The sequence below is a fragment of the Aedes albopictus genome, chromosome 2 (assembly GCF_035046485.1).
Source record: "Aedes albopictus strain Foshan chromosome 2, AalbF5, whole genome shotgun sequence".
Lineage (NCBI taxonomy): Eukaryota > Metazoa > Arthropoda > Insecta > Diptera > Culicidae > Aedes > Aedes albopictus.
The window spans coordinates 400,741,993-400,764,191 of NC_085137.1; the positions used below are offsets into that span (position 1 = coordinate 400,741,993).

The window sequence follows — 22,199 nt, forward strand, 5'->3', positions numbered from 1 at the left end:
CATTTAGATTGTTTCATTACATTGAGAAACACATGCACATAACAACATAAAGACAACTTTTTGACGATAGAAAGTTTTGATGATCCATTGTCAAGTCACCTGCTTGTGATAATCAATTTTCTTAGTTATTTTTTGTTTTTTTTTTATTGGTATTTATTGATTTTATTTTGGGAAGAATATTCGACTTCTTTATTTTACGGTGTTGAGAACCACTGGATTGGCTTGTCATGTAATTTTATTAGTTATTCGCTACGCCTGGGAGTTTCAATAGACAGTTATGTCTCCCGGCCACCCCGAACTCCAGGTCGTAACATACGGAAAATAAAGTTAGCTCATCCCAGACCATTCTAATCTAATCTAACTCAGAACCGGTGATTCTCGAGAACCATTTTAGTCGGGTTGCTATCCGACATCTTGATGACGTGACCGGCCCACCGTAGCCTCCCGATTTTCAAGGTGTGAACGATAGTTGGTTCTCTCAGCATCTGATGCAGCTCGTGGTTCATTCGCCTTCTCCAAGTTCCGTCTTCCATCTGCACTCCGCCGTAGATGCAGGGCTGGTAGTAAAACATGATGATTGAAATAGTTAATTTAGTGACCAATTTCTCGAAAATAGTGACCAAATAGTGACTTACAGATAGCAAAAAAGTGACTTAGTAGTGACATTTGGCACGAACAATTTAGGACGAACTTTATTCAAAAAACCCTGGAGTATCGCATAATGAACATTTTCCAGAGAAAATATATTCAATTTTCTAGCATGTATTATGTAGATCTAAATGGATTCAAATGGGCATGAGGTTGATAAATAGTTGTGTTGACTACATTAATTCTTAATTCGGTACCGGCAGAAACCCTTTGGGACACATTGATGGATTTTTTTTGGAAAATTCTTGATGAAGTTTTCAGAATAAGTTAAAACGGATGTCATTGAACGATTTTTTGGCCAAACTCTGGTTGATGAAGAAATTCTGAGCGACATTATCTAAGGAATTTAAGAAGAAAAGCTCAGAGGTTTTTTTTTTTATTAATGTGTATTTTAACTTATAGCTAATTCTCTTATAGCTCAGAGGTGATGAATGAACTTCTGAAAAGATTTCTATGAACATAATTGCGGTATTTTTTTGTACTTGTGGTAGTCTGATTCCACGGGAACCTCTTGGAGGAATATTTGCTAAAATTTCTGGAGATTTTTTTAATGAAAATAAAAATGTTATAACTTTCGTAGTTCGTGGCGGCGTGTACTAGGGAATGGCGATGCTTCGAATGTGGAATTTCTTATGAAATCTTTGGAAATCTGATTAACAATTTTTTGGCGAAATTCCTGTTTTGATGAAACACTTGCACAGAGAATTTTAGTAAGAATTTCTCATGTATTATTTTTTGAATATTTTTGCAAGAATCCTCTCAAAATAAAATAAAAAAAATGTGGGAACCAATAAAAGTAAGTAATAAGTGTTGTATTTTCGGATAGTCGCACAGAGTAAGAACGCGTGTTGATCACAGCAACGATAACAAATGAATGCCAGTTTATTATTGTGTATCATGGTATCAATGACATATGAGCATAATGGACTGGTAAAGGAAAACAAGGGTTTTGAATACAAGGTAGAATATTATAACATTTCTTCCTCCCTAACGATGATTGCTTGATACATTGAGAGTTAGTATTGTTAGTAAACACAAATTCAGAGATCGAGTCTATTCGGTGCTTTCCTAACTCTGTTAGACCTTCTGAGGTCCGTATCTCCAGTCCCCGAGGCATTCGTTGGTTGAATACAGTGTGCTTGTGTCGCTCTTTGACTTGGATAATGATTGCGAGCGAGTTCGGGATCAGCGCTACTGACAGGTTCGGAAGGGTCTCGAGATTCTGTTGGATCAACCAGTACCTCAGATGTACATTCTTGTGGCGGAGGCAAAGGAATGGACGGCCGAACAACACTCCTAACAACAGGAAGTTCTGACTGAGACTGTTGACTCACTGGACCTGGTCTGATTTGGTCAATATGACGTTTCCACAACCTACCATCATCAAGTTCGATCATATAATGCAACTTCCCAACCTTTTCCGAAACAATACCAAACCTCCATCTATCCGAATGCGAAAGAAAGTCTCTGGCAGCTACTCTGTCATTTATCTCAAACGAACGAACTGTCACCTCTTCTCCCCTGGAACCGAAATGCTTGTCGTCACGGTCGCTTTTGGGCACTAGTAGGTCTATACGAGATCTCATCTGCCTCCCGAAAACCATCATCGAAGGACTCTTCCCAGTAGCGGGGTGGATGGTTCTTCTGTAGGCCATGACTATATTGTGCAGTTCCTTCTGAACTTCTGATCGTGGACACTGTAGAGCCTTTATTTTGTCCTTAAACGTTTGAACATATCGTTCGGCTTGGCCGTTTGTGGCTGGATGATAAGGCGCTCCCATTTTGTGGATGATTCCATTTTTCTTCAAAAAATCTTGAAATTGTGCAGATGTGAACTGCGTACCTCGGTCCGTGACCAACACCGTTGGCAAACCAAACGTGGCGAAAAACTCGCGCATTCGCTCAATTGTAGTATCGGTTGACATGTCAGGGATAACCTTAACCTCAGGCCATTTACTATAAGCATCCACAATTATAAGAAAGTAGAGCCCCATAAACGGCCCCGCGAAGTCGGCATGTATACGCTGGAATGGTTCCACTGGCCTCTCCCAACAGTGTGTTTGTACCTTTGGAGGATCATTCCTGGTTCTTGCACAGCTGACGCAATCACGTGAAAGTTCGGTTATATCGCGGTCAATAGATTCCCACCAGCAGTATGATCTCGCTAGAGATTTCATCCGAGAGATCCCGAAATGTCCTGCATGCAGTTCTTCAAGAACTCTTCGACGCAAAGGTTCCGGGATATACACTCTTATGCCTTTCTTCAGACATCCACTTTGCAGACTGAACTCGCTTTGGTCAACTCCGAATCGATCACGGCCTTCTACTGATCGCCCTGTCTTCAAACCTTGGATTAAGTTGCGAACGGAAGCATCTTGCTGTGTATTCTCTTCGAGTTCCTCCACGGATACGGGCAGCGTACGGATCTGATCCAACTCGATGACGTCAACTTCTTCGATGCGTTTCTTGTTGGCTCTATCTGGAACAGGTAAACGGGACATTCCGTCTGCATTGGCGTGGTCTTTTGAGGGTCGATATCGGACATCAAATTGGAAAGACTCTAAAAAGACAGCGTAGTGTTGCATACGCAGAGCAGAAAGCGTGGGCAGACCTTTTTCCGGCGAGAAAATTTGCGCCACAGGTTTGTTGTCTGTGACAAGAACGAATTTCCTGCCAAACAGATACTGATGAAACCTCTTGACACCATAGACAATAGCATACGCTTCTTTGTCGACTTGGCTGTAATTTTGCTGAGTTGTGTTCAGAGTTTGTGATGCGTATTGGATCGGGCGTTCGCTTCCGTCCGGGTATACGTGACTCAACACCGCCCCAACACCATACGGTGAGGCATCCACGGCAAGAACCAGCGGTAAACTCGAATCATAATGGACTAATACGCGATCGGACTGTATCTCAGATTTCAACCATTCAAACGCCCTTTCACAATCGTTGTTCCATTCAAAAGGAGTATGTTCTTTCAAGAGATTGTTGATTGGATAGATTTTCGTGCTGAGATCAGGCATGAATCTTCCATAGTAATTAACAAGCCCAAGGAACGCCCTGACCTGCTCACGGTTCTCTGGTCTAGGCATTTTCTGTAGAGCGGAAATTTTTTCTTCCATCTTGTGGATACCTTCGGAATCAATGACATAACCACAGTACTCAATAGAGTCCGCGAAAAATTCGCATTTAGCTACATTCACTCTCATACCATGCTCTGCAAATCTCCTCAAAACTTCTTGTAGTCGCTTCAAGTGTGTCTCGTAATCCGGCCCTGTAACCTTGACATCATCTAAGAAGACAGATACCCCAGGAATGTCACGACCCAAGTAACAATCCTAATTCTATTTGGTTTTATTTGTTTTTATGATAGTTTTATCGGAACATTGCATATTCTAGTTGATCTTATCGGAGTTTCAGCTGAGCACAACTATTCTTCATCAATATGTGGTTTTAAAAACTCCTCCAAGAATACTTGAGGTTCAGTTCATAAAACCATAAACACAACAAGAACTGTTGAACTTATTTTCAGTTTTATAAGGTTCTTGTAGTTATCTTCAATCATCCGTTCTTGATCAAGAGCAACTGTTCTCGCATGAGAGCAGTTTGGTACATGAAAAATACAAGAAAAAAACTCAAGCATCAGATTTTGATTCTCATCGTTCCATTATTGCTGCCAATGAAGAACACCTACCCGGAAACCCAACCGCGACGCGGTGCAGTGCCAAGTTCCTCCGGTTGCAGCATCCGAAATGAGGTTGGTTTGGTCATCCAGGACGTCGATTCCCTTGTAATCGGGAGTCAAATAATCGACCTGCAAAATCACTAACCTGTTGGAAATGCTGACCGGAGAAATAAGGCGCTGCACCACATCAAGGCCGGTTCCCGAAAAAGGTCTGCCTGGTTGGCAACGGCACCGGGCTGATGATTAAATTTATCGCACGAAGTTCACAAAATCCACCGCGGTGCGATAATTTGTTGTTTGTTTACAATTTGGCGTACATGATTTATGACGTTCTCGGCGGAGTTTGCATAAACCTACATCAAGAACATTATAAACCTGAGTACTCTTGAGTAATACTTCTTACCCTTGCTTAAGATGAAATAAATTTAAGACGTTCTTGATGGAGAACGTTATAAATCCTAGTATTCTTGAGTTATGCTTTTAGCTCTGGCATGAGTTGAAAGAAATTTAAGACGATCTTATGGTTATGTTGATTAAAACCATCCATGATGGACCGACCACCGGCCTAGATTTCAATGGAAGCCATGTTGAGAAAACTCATGAGCAATGTTCGCATGACCAGGAATAATATTTTTAAATATTTTATTAGTGCGTTATAATGGAAGCGCGTTGCAATTTTTGGAAGTATCTTGCAACATATATACGATGAATTTTGCATGGCATTTGGCATCCTTGCTACATCCCGGAAATATTTCCAATTTGTATAACAAATTAATCCCGATTACAATTATGTGTCATTTTCATTGTGTTTTTAATTTCAATTTAATTCACACAAACTTTTCCTTCGACATAAAAGCTGCATCAGCAACAACACTGACAAATTTATTATCGTTTTATCGTGCACTTTAAGAGTTCTACAAGGAGAGAGCAATTCGCCTTGAGGACAACTTGGGAAGTACAACAAGTTTTAAGAGAAATTTAAAAACAATTCTCCAAGAGCATCTTAGGATGGGCCTCTTTGATCTTATGGCGGGTTTATGGTTGAGTTGATGTCGTGTTGTAGAGCAATTTGGTTTATGCATGGTTTTAAAGAACAGGTGTTGAAGAATACTTCAAAAGCATTATAAAATTAATTTTGTTACTTGGGGAAGAATCTGCGAAATCTCTCTCTGGAATATGGCGGGCGCAGAGGCAACACCATACATCAGTCTTGTCGGTTGAAATAATCCCAAATGAGTGTTCAATGTGAGCATTCCCTGATCTTCTGGTCGCACACTCATCTGCAAGTACGCCTGTGCCAAATCCAGTTTTGAAAACTTCTGCCCACCTGCCATATTCGCAAAAAGCTCATCAACCGTTGGTAAAGGGTGCTCATCAACCAACAAATGCTTGTTCACCGTTAACTTGTAATCTCCGCACAACCGGACCTTATTAGCGGACTTCATCACCGGTACGACAGGAGTACCCCATTCGCTATTATTGACCTTCACCAGAATCCCATTGTCAACCATTTCATTGATTTCTCGTTCAACAGTATCACGGATAGCGAAAGGTAAAGTACGAGATTTTAGAAACACTGGTCTGGCGTTCGGTTTGAGAGTAAGACTAGCCTGTATTTTAGTCATCTTGCCGACGGAATTATCGAACACGGAAGGAAATTGATCAATGAGAGACTTTACGGAATCTGACAATGGTGGACGAATAGTGATTTTATCGACAGAAGTAACCGAGCCTGCCATAATTTCATTCCAATTGAGTTGCAATGCACGCATCCATTCTCTTCCCAGAAGGGGATGCCGGTTCGAATCCACCACAAACAGGCGTAAGGTTTCCACTTTGCCTTTGTATACCACATCAGCATCGACGATACCATGAACTTTTATTTGACCACCACAATAACTACGCAATTTTGTATTTGTCTGATTAAGCGGAAGGTTTGTGAGATATTTCGCCCTGTCAGTAGCACTTACCAGCGACACAGGTGATCCACTATCCACCTCAAACCTCATCAGTGATTGATTTACCTTAAGCTGTATGTAGATTTTCGACAACGATTTATTCTCATGACTTACATTGCAATTACAAACATCAATGACACAGATCTCATCGATCGTTTCGTCCCCAGAATCGCTATCATTTTCACCCCCCTCCTCGACCAGATGAGTTTTCAATTTCTTATTATCATCTTTCTTGAATTTACTGTCCGGTGGCGTACTGAGACAAACACGTTGCAAATGTCCCTTCTTTCGGCAAAATCCACAAACAGTATCTTTGTGTCGGCAGACGTTTGCAAGGTGCGTCTCACTACCACATCGGTAACACGTTTTGTTAGTATTGTTAGTTACCTTGCTCGTCGACGATCGTTGGTGGTGAGCGGAATTGTCAATCAGATTCAGCTCATGCAACTTCCGGTTGAGAACTTCAGCACCTTCACCGGACGCCTCCATCGCAAGTGAAATGTCCTTCGCCTTGTCGAACGTCAACGCCTTTTCCTCGATTAGACGCGACCGGATACGCTGGTTGCGAAGCCCGAACACCAGCTGATTTCGCAGCGCATTCTGCAGATAGTCGCCGAATTTGCAGTATTTCGCTTCACGTTGCAGCGCCGTGATGAACTCCGCAATCGATTCCCCTTCCATTTGTGTCCGGGATCTGAACTTCCACAGTTCTACCATCTCGAGAGGTTCCGGATCGTAATAGTTCCCAAGCACGTCCACGATTTGTTGATATGTCTGGTTCTCCGGCTCGTCGGGAGACACATTATCCGCAAGGATGTTGTATGTCTCCGAGCCCATGTAGTGCAGTAGTACACTTTGCATGACGTTGTTGTTCACACCAAACAGTCGCATTGCACCTTCCAGCCGTTTCACCCAACGGCCCCACTTTGTTTTCGTTCTATCGAAGGGTTCGAAATTAAACGTCGGTGGAATCCCCGCTCCGGCGGCATTTCCGGCAGCAGCAGCAGCAACATTCGTCGGATTAGCCATCACTCACATCAAGCGCAATCAGCAGTAGCAGCAATAGAACAGGGTCCAACCTGGCAGCATCAAAACACTCAACAGCGCAGCAGCAAAACAGCAATGTACAGCCCGCGTCGTAGCAGAAAGCAATTAGCAGCAACCAACACCTCAGCAAACACGTAACCTCAACTTCGTATGTCCAAATTCTTTTCCGGCGATCGGCCCCGCTACGTAGCACCAGCCAAACGGCTGCAATCGGCCGAATCTTCGTAGGTTCTTCTTCTTCTTTCGTCGCCAACTGTTGTATTTTCGGATAGTCGCACAGAGTAAGAACGCGTGTTGATCACAGCAACGATAACAAATGAATGCCAGTTTATTATTGTGTATCATGGTATCAATGACATATGAGCATAATGGACTGGTAAAGGAAAACAAGGGTTTTGAATACAAGGTAGAATATTATAACAATAAGGAAATGTTTATGGATTTCTTGAAGTATTTCGCGGCATCTCATATTTAAAAAGTCCAAGGTGAAATTCCCATAATATTACCATTAACTTCCAAGCGAATTCTTCGTGCCATTACAGGAGAAGTACAAGTCTTCCAGTATTTCGCAAACGAATATTTTCCGAAAACAGAGTTATTCTTTATTTAAATATTTTTTTTAACGAAAATATTTGCGAAGTACTAAGGAATTTCACAGAAAAAATATTTCAGGGATTTTTAAGGAAATGAACCATTCTTTTTCAGGATTGCATTTGTCAGACATTCCTTGAAGAATACTATCAGACTAACGAAATCTGCCATAATTTCTTCCAGGCACTATACCAGAATATTATACGGAAGATCTTGCAAGAAATTCAGAAATAAGTAAATAGGGAAATGGAACCATCTTGGCAGGGGCCCTATTTTGGGCACTTTTCTGCTATAACTCAACCAATTCTGAACCAATTGACACACTTTTTGAAACGCGATGAGATACGTATAGTATCTAGCCGTGTACAAAATTTCAAGTCAATTGGTTGGAATTGACTGAGTTATAGCGAAGAGTGTCCAAAATACCGGCCGCTGCCCAAGTGGTTCGCTACCCTACATGTATATATAACAGCAACACAAGGTTTTCAAAATGCTGACTGAAAATTTTAACGTAAAATCCGCCAAGAATTTCGGCAAGAATTCTAACAATGCTCAAGTAATTTTATCAGTAGTAAAAAACCTACGATTTTTTTTGTTAGGCTAATACAAATTTAATTTTAATTTTTTGTCTCCCCCTCTTTCAAAAAATTTTGGCTGGAATTTGCATTTTGAGGGGGCAGATAAAAAATATTTATCAAAATTTCGGGTTTTTCAAAAAAATATTTAACAAATCCGATGAGTTTTTAATATTTTTCAGATTAAATGCTTTATTATTTTTATCCCCCCCCCCCTCGACCAGCCAAAGGGTGATGGGACAAAAAGTGTAATACATATTTGTAACGGCCTTATTGTCGAAGATGTTATCACAAAATGTTGTTTGAAGTGAAACGAACCATATGCAAAAAGACAACCCTAATAATCAAAGTCAGTCTGTCTACAAAGAGATTGATGCATTTGTCAACAGATCTACATATACGTACTAGACATTTTATTGTCTCCAGTAACACAAAGCTTAATTTTCACTATTATAAACTCTTCATCAACTCTTGTTTTACTCACTGGCTCACAGGACATTGAAAAAAGTTGAAAATAATGACTTTTTAACAGAAAAAGTAACTTTGATTGAAAATTGCTGAAAATAGTGACTTTTTAGTGTCTTACTGTAACTAATAACTACTAACCCGTACAAGCTAGCAGCAGCAAGAAACGCCTCGAGCTGGGTCTCAGAGTCGGCTTACTACTGGGTGATCAAGGGGACGCGTGACAAAGTATGGAAACACCGAATTTTCATGTTCTTTTAACATTTATTTGCCCTATTCTGTGGCGTACGGTTTGTTTTCACATTTTGTGTGGTTTGTATAAGAGGGGATTGATCATCACTGGGTACTCACTGTTCTGCTCCTTCGGCGTTGGTCCCCACGGTTACGCACGATTGCGATAGCCCTACCGTGGGGCCGGATTCTCGCAGCGGGGCTGCTCGAGGATGCGGCATTTAGACTCGGAAGCCATTTTGACTTCCGAGCCGACCCGTGTGAGGACCGTATTTTAAAATACGGCAAGAGGTCCTAGAGGAAATATATTGTTCCGTCAGGATGGTCGGAGATTTTTGATAGGGACCAAATTACCTGAACGGGAGCTGGCCGCAATCCCGGTATCCCTCCATAAAAGGGGGGGGGGGGGGGGTGGGGTTGGTAGAAAAACCACCGCGGACACTACTTTTCAACGATCACGAAGATCGATATGACTCACACGGACGCCTGAATACTTCTGCCAAAAAATCTTCAATTTGGAAGATGGCAGCGCCCATGGGACAAAATTCACGGCCATGACACCCATAAGCATGAAAATCACGATGGCCATGCTCTACCCCTTCAGTAATGCTAGGTTTTAATATTGGTAGCGGAGTAACCCTCTCAGTCGTATGGCACCTTACATTGAAAAAACATGAAATTTCTGCCAACATTCGGCTCATACAAACACAAAAATCTATGGATGTAACCGACAGGTTACATTACACGAAAATAGTGACCAAGTCACTAAATAGTAACTCACTACCAGGCCTGTAGGGCAGGCTTGTCCGCACTCAGCGCATGAAAATTCTGCTCTTTTGATTTACGTCCCCTAAACCATCGTATTTACTCAATCTTCCTATCTTATCTGATAGAAGGATGTTGAAATATCCTAAATGTCATTTCGAGCTGTCAAAAAACCGCACCGCAGTGCCGCACAGTGCGAGCAAAGAGAATTTCACCCGGGTGAATTCACCCCAGTGAATTTCTCTTTGCACGCTCAGTGCGGCACTGCGGTGCGATTTTTTGACAGTTCGAAATGACATTTAGGATATTCAAACATCCTTCTATCAGGTAAGATAGGGAGATTGTATAAATACGATGGTTTTGGTTGTGTAAATCAAAAGAGCAGAATTTTCATGCGCTCAGTGCGGACAAGCCTGCTGTAGGGGGCTGTCCATAAACCACGTGGTCATTTTTTTGGGACTTCTCAAGCCACCCCCAACCACCCCCCCACCCCCCGGTTGGTCATTAGTCCATACATTTTTTTTTCTTCCATACAAAATGGTCATTGGCCGAAACCCCCCCTCATGACCACGTGGTTTATGGACAGCCCCCAGATGGTTTGCAACACCTTCCGTTTGAAAACTCCAAGGGCGCGTTGGTCCTCTGCACGTAGGGTCCATGTTTCGTGCCCATAGATGACTACCTTCGTGCGACGGCCAACTTTATTCGATCATAGAGTTCTGCGGTGTTCAAAATAAACTCGATTTCCTACCATAATGCGTCTCTGAATTTCTCTGCTGATGTCGTTGTCGGTGGTCACCAGTGAGCCCAAGTACACGAATTCTTCAACCGCCACCAAGCAGCTGAACGGACTTCGTGAATATCGTTCCATATGTGTTTATCCCCGCTTTCCCCATTTCACCCTCTAATGCAATGTTGAGCAGCAAGCAATAAGCAGACCATAATCTTGCCGTAACCCTCTGCGAGATTCGAAGGGACTCGAAAGTGTCCCTGATATTCGAACTACGCACATCGCTCGATCCTTCGTCGCCTTGATCAATCGTATCAGTTTTTCCGGGAATCCGTATTCGTGCATAATCTGCCATAGCTGGCCTCGATCGATTGTATCATACGCCGATTGAAAATCGATGAACAATAGATGTGTGGGCACGTTGTATTCGCGGTATTTCTGTAATACCTGGCGGATGGCGAATATCTGGTCCGTTTTAGCGCGTTCATCCATGAATCCAGCCTGATATTGCCCCACGATCTCTCTTGCTAACGGTGATAGACGGCAGCAAAAAAATTGAGAGAATATATTACGTAAAACAAAACAATCGCATCTACAAAAAAAAACAATTGTAAAGCGATTCGGATTTGGGATATTCTTTTGAAGAAGCTAACACCTTTCTTATTTAATCTTATCCGTGTATATTTCAGCACTTTCGTTTGCAGCGGCGATAAATAAATGCATGATCCTCCATTGTAAAAATACACTAACAATAACTTAAAAACATGATGACAATATGATAACGAAAAGCATATCAAAATGGTGCCTAATTTTCTGTTAATCAGTTGACTTGTTGCGTGCCAATTGCCGCCGACGTGCGGAAAACAACTGTGATTGCATCTCGTATATGTAGCTAGTAGCTGCCCGCCAATCTTACCAGCCTGATCTGGTAGCACTTTCGGAACCCTAAACTCTAATAAGATGGATAAATCGTAATTTCATTTCATGTCGATGGTCAGCAACGCGTCCTCCGGGTGAACCTCGAGTAGCGCCTTTGCTCCGTCGTTGAAGTTGTACGCAATACTGCCATCTATCACTAAGCCTGTCGGGGAGGAAGAAATGGGAAACCGTTAATAGTCGTTGAAACTCCTGCTCCTACTGTCTTTCCCAACTCACTTGCATCAATGCACCTGGACTTGACTGTGATTTGCTTGGCAAATCCCCTCGATTCCAGTCCCTTTGGGTTAGGCCACACCCCCACGCATATCTGCTCCCGGATTGAGTAGCACAACCTCGGGTCATCCGGCGCGTAGACCAGATTTTGATTGTACTCTTCGGATACCGCCGCCGGATCGATGCCATCGAGCGCACTGGACTGCGTTTGCCGTTTCAGGATCTCGATGAGGTCCTTCACGTTGTTCGTCGACAGGCGGTTCATGCTGGTCAGCCACGATGTGGACCCGGTTCCCGTGCTGACGCACAATCCCGAACTCTTGGTTTTGGTCACCACGTCGGATTTGTCGAGCCGCAGATGCAGGTGGGAAACCCGCGCCGATAGCATTTCTCCTATGAAGACCTGGAATGATAAAACAAAAAAAGAATGATCAATTTTAGGAGGAATTTCTGCCAGAAGTTTTTGATGAGTTCACTGATAAGCGTTTAACATATATTTAAGGAACTGGAAGAACTCGCAAACTTTTTGGTGAAACTTAAAAGGGTTTCCTGTGGGAATCCCTCGTAAATTCACAAGCTGATTTATTAACTGTAGCTATATTTTGTGGTGAAAATCCTAAAGTACTTCCCAAGAAGAAATTTTAAAAGAATCGCTTGTTGAATGATATTTTGAAGTAGTTTTTGAAGGAAATCTATGGAGCTTCTTTGGAAACAAATTCCTAAAGAACTCCCTGAATATAAAAAAAAAATCATTAGAGAAATTTCTGGAGCAGGTTTTTGGAGAAAACCGTAGCATTTTCTGGAAGAAATACTTGAACAACTACAAAACATGTCCGGAGTGGATTCTCTGGAACAATTTCTCGAGCGATTGTAGAAGAGAGCAGCTCGAGCAGCTTTTAAAGGAGCTCCTGCATTTTTAGAGGAATCCCCTAAGCACTTCTGGGACAAGTCCTTAAAGAAATTTTTGGACGAACCCCTAGAGAAATGCATACAAGAATCCATGGAAGATTTTTCTTTTGATCCCTCAAGAAAATCCTCTAGCAATCCCTCCTAGTTTATGAAGGAAGAATTCTTTGATGAAACGTCGGTTTCTATAATAATCGATTGATTAAGACATTTCTGGAGAGATCTTTATTGTAATACATATCTGGGTTACTATATCAGGAATTGCAAGAATCTCTGATGGAATTCCTGAAGTATTTAAAAAAATCTCAATGCGATTCTGGAAGATACATAGATACTTAAAATATTTTGGAGGAATCCTTCGAACAGATAAATGTGTGGCGTAATTTCTTGCACTGAATCAGTTTGTATTGGATTAGATTAGAATTTTATTTATTTATTTATTTTTATGTTTCATCTGACAATATGTCGTAGTGAAAAAGTTATAATAATAATAATAGAAAAAATAAACTCTAAACATTGAAATTGACAGAAGGAAATCTCAAGAAAGTCACATTACAAAAGCACAATAACAATAGTTAAATAATAAAAAAAAAAACTAAGAATATCTTACGAATAGTCATGATCAGCGCTGACGTCTATTCTCCTCATGCAACAGCCGTTCAATCCGGAAGCTGAGGATAGAGCAGTTAAAATCGAACACCACGTAGTTGTAGTAGGTACTCGTTAAAGCGTGACGACATAGGTATACCGTACAGCTTACAGAATCATGTAGTCTATAATTCACTAAAGCCTGCGCACTTTAGAATCGGTACACTTTCAACCGGCTGCCGCTCAAAAACGGTGTCACTAGGAAAAAAGTGTTGTTAGAAGCAATAGGACAGATCGGTGAAGTACTAGATTTGTAGTAATGAGCTGAATTTTAGTATGGTGAGAAGGTCAATAGGACAGATCGGTGAAGTACTAGATTTGTAGTAATGAGCTGAATTTTAGTATGGTGAGAAGGTCAATTCTCCGTTTCTGCAATAAAATGGTGCAAAAAGCGTGGGTATTATGATTACATGCCTAATTTGATGCTGTTTGAGCAAAACTTTGGGCAACAGTGTTGTTGTTTTCTCTAATTTCTTGCAACATAAACAACATAGTTATCCAAAGTTTTGCTCAAACAGCATCAAATTAGGCAAGGAATCATAATACCCACGCTTTTTGTACCATTTCATTGCAGAAATGAAGAATTGACCTTCTCACCATACAAAAATTCAGCTCATTACTACAAATCTAGTACTACACCGAACGTGGCCCATAGGACACAATCAGGAAGTACTAGATTTGTAGTAATGAGCTGAATTTTTGTATGGTGAGAAGGTGAATTCTCCGTTTCTGCAAGGAAATGGTACAAAAAGCGTGGGTATTATGATTCATTGCCTAATAGGACAGATCGTTGAAGTACTAGATTTGTAGTAATGAGCTGAATTTTAGTATGGTGAGAAGGTCAATTCTCCGTTTCTGCAAGGAAATGGTGCAAAAAGGGTGGGTATTATGATTCCTTGCCTAATTTGATGCTTGTGGTAACGAGTGTCTTATCCGTTCACCTATATACAGTGCGGTGCAATCGTGTACATACATGCAGCTGAGCAGAGCGGACGGTCGGCTCGTGCTTGGCTACGCAGCAGCCGAATAGTTAGTTCGTTATACACTCTTGTGCTTATCACACGCGGCTACCACAAGTGGCGACGAGGATAAAAAAAAGAAAAGTTGAATGATTTGCGAATAAAGAACAAAATGTGAAGTGAATTTGATTTCGATCGAAAACAACCAGTCAATGCATGAGTGAAATAAGAAATTAATTGTTTTCCTTATATTGTGTGTTTTATTCAATGGATGCGGTTTAGAAAAAAAAATATGCTGATGGGAAGAATACATGTGCCGCCCGTGTTAACGCGTTAGTGTTTTTTCCTTGATTATTGCTTTTACTAAAAATGTGAATAGAACAAGAGAGAAAAGTTCGAAGGCACAGAATATTTGATTTATTTCACAGTGACCGGGGGAAAAAAGAAAGCGGTGATGCGACGACGCTCCATAGCGAGCGCTTTGTGCGAAGTCAAGGTCACCGGCTCATTGTTCCGCGTGCGGTGCCGAAAAAAAGCTTCATAGCGCTTGTGGGGCGGTGAGCGGAGAAAAGCCGGATGGCTTTTGTGTGTGGATTGCAGGCAATTGCAAAGTGATGTAGATATGCTGATGTGGCAATGCGAAGTAAAAGAAAGGTGACAATAATATCATCACATTGATGTTTCTGTGATAATTGGCGAAAAGTCGAGTGTATTTGAAGCTGTACTAAAAGGTGCGTATGCAAATCCATTTAACCATATTGATTGATTTAACAACTAAACTGTTGAGTTTCCAAAGTAATCATCAAGATTTGTTTTAAATGCATTCGATATTTTTTCCGAAAGAAAAGCTGACGTTTATTCAGTTTGGGTTATGACCTTTTGTATCATGAGAGAAATGCAGGGAACTAATCATGGCAATATGATTAATTTTATACAAAGCTTCGTGATTGAATTCACTTGAAAAAAAAACTGTGAAGTATTGTGATTGAATTCACTGAAAAAAAAACTTGTGATTTGATTAGCTACTCGCACTCCTTTGGATTATTTACAAGGAATTGTATCCTAGCAGTGTCGATATTCATTGGATGCTGTGTCCATCATACAATTCAACGACAGCGACCGTTGGTCAAGATCATGGTATTTAGATACATTGATTCCAAGCCTGAACATACACATTAGATGCAATATGAACTTAAACCCACTTTTGAATTGCTGTTTCGTCCGAAGGTCATACTTGATTCACACAACCGCAAAATATACTATTTTATTGGACAGCTTTCATCGATGTTCGAGATGCCAATCAGTTGGGGTTAACAGTTAAAACTACTCAAATGCTTATCAATTGGTATAGTTGTGGTAATGTATCTATAGTTGCTCCTTTAAATCTTGTTAGCTGCCTGGGGAAAGCCAGTTGCTTTCCGTTTTATTTTAATAAACCTTCTAGTTCAATATCGACTAATTCCGTTAAAAAGAAGGATGCGTTGAGATATGATGTACAAGGAATTTTGGAATCGTTCTTCTAAACAGATCTATTATTGTGCTGTGCTGTTATTTTATGTACCGTTTTGGGAAAAGCCTTCAATTATAGCTCTCATATCATTACCGGATCGGTTACCGAAATTATGTTCGCTTTTTAATATTCTCCGTGTTGATTATAAAATTACTCAAGAATTCGGTATCTTGCTGAGCTATATTGGTGGATCTGTCGTAAGGTATAACTGCCAAAACAGATGCTGATGCACCTCTTCCATCTCGCTGCAAGTAAGATACCATTTCTTAAGCAGCATCACCTGCCAAGTAACTACGCATCCCTTAGCTGGCAATTATTTGTGAAGGCTTGCTCGAAGTAGGGACTTATAAAGACTTATTACTGTCGACTTTCATTTTTCAGGATTGTACTGTACGTAACATTGGTTTAGTTAGTGATTATGATAAACTTCGAAACATCAACGGTGGATAGAATGGACTTTATTTAAACTGTGATTAAATTCACTGCTCACGAAGACTGTTGTGAGATAGACCGAAGGCCCTTGAAGAGTGTTGTGATTACCCAAGCAGCACCTGCAACATCATCCAAAATGAAGCTTTCTATGCTTTGGTCTAAAAGAGTTCCATCTTGTCAGTTGAGTTGCACTTGAGCTTCAAATATTGTTAAGTTGCAGCTTTGTTTCATAGGAATCACAAATAACATCGTGTTTGACATCGATTTATAGAGGCGGAACTTACATATTCCTCACAAGTGACAAAGCAGTCAGCTTGCATTAAATGTGCTATATAACATACATGATATATCATACTCTGGTTTGTTTGTTCAGATTAAGTTCCAAAAAATGTTGCCGAAAACTTGCGCGTCTTTTCATTTTGACAGTTTTCTAACTTACGACAAAGAAGGCGCAATGAAGTAACATGTCACTTCAGTAGCTTTTATGGTATGTTGAGCAGCAAATCTCTTCTGGTGCAGTATGTAAGAGTGGTTAATACTCCTGGTATCCACGGTTATGGGGCCCATATAGCCGAGGCGGTAAACGCACGGGTATTCAGCATGACCATGCTGAGGGTGACGGGTTCGATTCCTGATCGGTCCAGGATCTTTTCGTAAAGGAAATTTCCTTGACTTCCTTGGGCATAGAGTATCTTCGTGCCTGCCACACGATATACGCATGCAAAATGGTCATTGGCAGAGGAAGCTCTCAGTTAATAACTGTGGAAGTGCTCATAGAACACTAAGCTGAGAAGCAGGCTTTGTCCCAGTGAGGACGTTACGCCAAGTAGAGAGAGAGAGATCCACGGTTCGAGTCTGGGCATATTTTTCCTTTTTTTTTTTATCATTCCCTCTAGCTCAAGTTGCATAACGGTTTAGAATCTGCGCTTTTTTCGCGTTTCAAAGAAGAAGCAATTGTGTTCTGTTATCCTTCATACGAACAGTGAATAAATTGCACTGATGTTGCTGGCACTGGCTTTGAAACAAGTCGTGTTGCCTGGGTGAATTCACTTGGAAGCTACGATAAAAGATGTGATTAAATTCACTGATAATGTGAGGAACAGAGTGTGATAAATTCACGCAGAGCACATTGAGCTGTGATTGAATTCACTGAGCGTACGTGGAAGATATTGTGATTAGATTCACTTGAAACAAAAAGGAAGACATGTTAATAATTTAACTGATGGATGGAACAGATGGGTGAAACTGGTGAAGTCAACGAAAACAATTGTGATTAAATTCACTGATTGATTGATAGAGTACACAGCACGTTGTGATTAAATTCACTTAAATGCAGAGAAAAGCAATACTAGTGTGAAAACAAGGAACGAGAGTGTACCCACTTAGATGCTACTGCAAGCACTGTGATTAAATTCACTAACAACACACAGAAAGCTTTGAATTATAGGGATAATATAGGGATGGTTTCGTCAACAAAACTTAGTATTGGATTGTAGCAATACAGGCAATTCGCAAAAGTTTCTAAATAATAAGATGAAAGGTAGACTACAAATTATTACCATTTTATTTTCTTCATTTTGCAGTCAATGAAATAGTTATATGTATGACAGCTTCGAATTTGCTTTATTGCAATTTTCTTGGTCCACAAGTGTCGCAACTGTTTCGCATCTAGTGCGCTGTAGTGTTGACAACAACGGGAAGGATGCGCACTACTTTTGACATGATTCAAAAACGTCGTGAGTTGGGTCGCGTCGCGACTTGATTGTGCGACGTCCGGTTTGGTGGCGCATGGCGGCCCGACAATAAATTTTGTGTAATATGTAATTCTGACTCCAAAAAAAAAAAAAATATAATTTTTATGACTATTCCACAGAGTTTCAAGGCTTGCGCTGATATCAATCACTACTATTGCGAAATGCACGAATAAGACTAATCCTGTTAAAATGTGATGCATGTGATGCAGGTTTTTAATTTAATTAAGTTAAAAAAAATAGGTTCAAAGCCTGGTATAACATTCAGCAACTCTTTCATCCGTCAAGAGTTCAGAGTATTTCTTTTTCTGAAGGTACATAAGAACTTTGAATATTCTTCTGGTATCTCCAGTTAGCCTAGTGGTGGAGCTTTTGGATTTGGAGACGTAGGCATCGATTCCCGATTCAGTTGGGACTCTAAACTTGGACATAGCGTATTATTGTGCTTGCCACACAATATGCACATTCTTGCGTTGACATGCAAAGGAATTCCTGGAATAAATACCTGATTAAGCACTAGAAGAACACAAAGATGATAAGAGTCAAGCCAGGATCCGGTGAGAGGGTAGAAACTTTAAGAAGAAGGAGATGTATTGATTCGTGTAGTGTATTGATGAGTTGTGATTAAATTCACTGACTGAGTATGAACTATACAGAAAGCATACAGGAGGTGCTGTAATTGATCGACTGCTTAGAACAAAATGAAATTGTAACAAAGATTGTGAAGATAAGCTTGTATTATTGTTCAAATTAAAACTTGGGTTATGTAGACATTATATAAAGAAAGCATCACTGCAGACTGAGTTGTTGGATTGATTACACTAGAGCGGCTCCAGAAAAACCAATATAGGATCAGTGCTTGCAAACATGATGGTTCTTTGGAGTTGAAAAGGCAATACGTGATCACGTGAATAATCTGTGAATAATAAGCGTGTGTTGACAATGCAGGAATGTAAATTTTCCATGACTAGTGGTTTCTAATGATCATGCGTGGAAGAAAGCTAGGTACATACTATTGAGAGCCAGGCCGTATTGAGAAAATTACTGTGTAAAGTGTTCCGATTTGAATAATAACTGAAAATACCCTCCATCTATCTGGGAAGCAGTGATCTATCGAATAGTGCACTCCACTTATCATCGTACCAAACAGTAAGCCTACGAGGAGTTATCCGACTATGACGATGGAGGAGTCATTTCATAACTGTAACGACTGTTTATGGTTGTAAAATCATATCGTGGCATGGAATGTCCAGTAAGATAGATAATCCCTAAAATGGGAATGCGTTTGGAGTAAGAGTTTACCAAAATACTACATTTATTACAATAGGTAGAAACATTCTGAGATGCAGATCAGTGTAGAGAAGATTGAATGCATACCCATTCCTAACTGTACAAATTCAGTTAACACAGCGAGGAAAAGTCAAACGAATTCATTGATGAATAACCTTGAAGATTTTTTTTTGTGAAATATGAAGGAGGAGAGGAAGCAGACGAGAAGTAGTTGAAAGGTTACCTCAGCAACAGCATAAGGGAATGAATGCTCAACAATTCCAGTTAAGTACAATATAGTGCTGAATAGTGTAATCAATAGATATTCATACACTGCAAAACATATATTGTAGCAATACTCATTTTATTTAGCTATTGATTAGTCTCCATATCGTTTTGTTAATCAGAAACATGGTCAGCTCACTTAACTAGAGTACAGCTTTTAAAATACATTTGCACTTAAAAATAGTTTGAACTATAACTGACAAATTCAGAATAAAGAAAGGGGGATGTGGTAACGAGTGTCTTATCCGTTCACCTATATACAGTGCGGTGCAATCGTGTACATACATGCAGCTGAGCAGAGCGGACGGTCGGCTCGTGCTCGGCTACGCAGCAGCCGAATAGTTAGTTCGTTATACAATCTTGTGCTTATCACACGCGGCTACCACAATGCTGTTTGAGCAAAACTTTGGGTAACGTTGTTGTTGTTTTGTCCATTTCTTGCAACATAAACAACATAGTTATCCAAAGTTTTGCTCAAACAGCATCAATTTAGGCAAGGAATCATAATACCCACGCTTTTTGCACCATTTCCTTGCAGAAACGGAGAATTGACCTTCTCACCATACTAAAATTCAGCTCAATACTACAAATCTAGTACTACACCGAACGTGCCCCATTTGATGCTGTTTGAGCAAAACTTTGGGCAACATTGTTGTTGTTGTTTCCATTTCTTGCAATGTAAACAATACATTTACCCAAAGTTTTGCTCAAATAGCATTAAATTAGGCAAGGAATCATAATACCCACGTTTTTTGCACCATTTCTTTGCCGAAACGGAGAATTAACCTTCTCACCATACAAAAATTCAGCTCATTACTACAATTCTAGTACTACACCGAACGTGTCCTATTAAAGCTTATCTATTGTAGTTTGTAGGAGAAATATAAAATTTGCTATTTTTATATTTTTAGATGAACTATTGATCTGAATTCGTAAATAGTGCCAGTTTTTTCTGCATACATTGAGCAAAAACCAATCATTGTCAGATTCAAGATTTGTGTAGGAATATATAATTATCAAACCCACCAATTACGCAGTATTGAATAGTTCTTGGTATTGTGGTTGTTGATTAAAGGAGGTAAAATATTCCATGAGTGTTTTAAAATTTCCAATACAGCTATGGTAAGCCTTTGAAGGGTTTTATGGAAAATCAAAGACTTGCATAGATATTTAAGGTCAAAAAAGTTGTTTTCGCATAAGCTTTAGTTCGGCAAATACGCATACGGGAAGGATACTATACGAATAATATTGGTATACAAGAAACCAATGATTTGATGCAGAACAATATAAATAATCGTGGCTCGAAAGCTGTATGGACTATTGCTGACGAAATTCATTGGATGTGTTTTGATGGCGTGAAATATCGAATGATTTTTTTAAATAAAACTGAATCTACTCAGAAGTTTTTTATTTGTGATCATAGAATCACATCTATAGTTCCATAATCTATATGGTTATCAGTGTTTTATCCATGAAAACTATCTTATTTTAGGCTAATTATGAGGAGTTAGTCTTGTGACTGTTAATTTCCGACTACTGTGAGGGAAAACTGCTAATAATTCCAAAAATAATCCAGGTTTCGATATGAATTAAGTTGGGCCACTTGAATTGGGGAATTGTAGATCCAAAAAAACGATCTCAGAATCATTTTTTCATAAAAAATTAGTTTGAGTAAAATTATGTTTTTAATATAGCGTGAATGGACAAGGCTATAAGTTTATTATGGTCGTGTGAACCATATTTGTTAAGAGTTTAATGTCGTAACTTGTTTTGAGCATATGTTTGATGAGTATAATTTTGTTCCTTCTTGAAATATCAGCCCGTGAACTGTGAAATTTAAAAACATTGACGATCATTGGTTTGTGCAGAATAAAATGGCATGAATTTCACAATCAGGTCAAAATTTTATCTTGAAGAAATAAAAACTGATTTTTTCATATTTTTCCTACAAAATACAATAAATAAGCTTCATTTGCTTCTTACAACATTTTTTCCTAGGTTAAACCGTTTTTGATCTGCAGCCGGTAGAAAGCGTACCGATTTTAAAGTGCGCAGGCTTTACACGAGCTGGGAGATGCAAAATGTTCCTAGTACATACGACGAAGAGGTCTCTCAGGAGCATCCTAATTGTAGGTCGGCAAGAATTCCACGAGAATCAATTTCACCAACCAGAACTTTAGCTACAAATACTGCTTGAGCGATCTTTTTGTGTGTTCAAGCGTATTAGCGTGGTTCAAAAAATCGTTTTTGCTCCACACCGCTTATTCGATTCATAACCAGATTCTAAGCCTTCTCCCAAAAAAAGAACTGATTTGGTTGAAAATTGAGAGTACACAAGCCCTTCAAAGTTTGTATGGGAATTACTATGGGAAAAGGACGTTTTTCATTGAATTGACCGTAGCACTTCCTCAAGTGGCCTAGGGTGTTAGTAGACTTTTGGTACTCCTAGGCTACTCTATCAGCTACAATTGTGCTGAAGACCACATTGAAATCGGACGTCTCATTAATTAGTTATCGATTCTTATCCAACTGCAGAAAATTGAACAGTGATCGTTCAGCTTCCCAGCAGGCAACACTGCTGCACATGGCGCC

General features: G+C 40.0%; 1 protein-coding gene across 2 annotated transcripts in view; it reads right to left on the reverse strand.

The window, feature by feature from the left end:
• Window positions 1–11,351: 11,351 nt before the first annotated feature.
• Window positions 11,352–22,199, reverse strand: part of LOC109407974 (NAD kinase 2, mitochondrial) — a 44,943-nt gene continuing 34,095 nt past the window's right edge. For both annotated transcript variants that reach the window (XM_019681179.3, XM_062853299.1), the window contains exons 3-4: window positions 11,851–12,250; window positions 11,352–11,776 (exon numbers count right to left, since the gene is read on the reverse strand). In XM_019681179.3, the coding sequence (XP_019536724.1) occupies window positions 11,673–11,776; window positions 11,851–12,250 (504 nt within the window). In that variant the 3' untranslated portion in view covers window positions 11,352–11,672. The remainder of the gene's footprint in view (window positions 11,777–11,850; window positions 12,251–22,199) is intronic.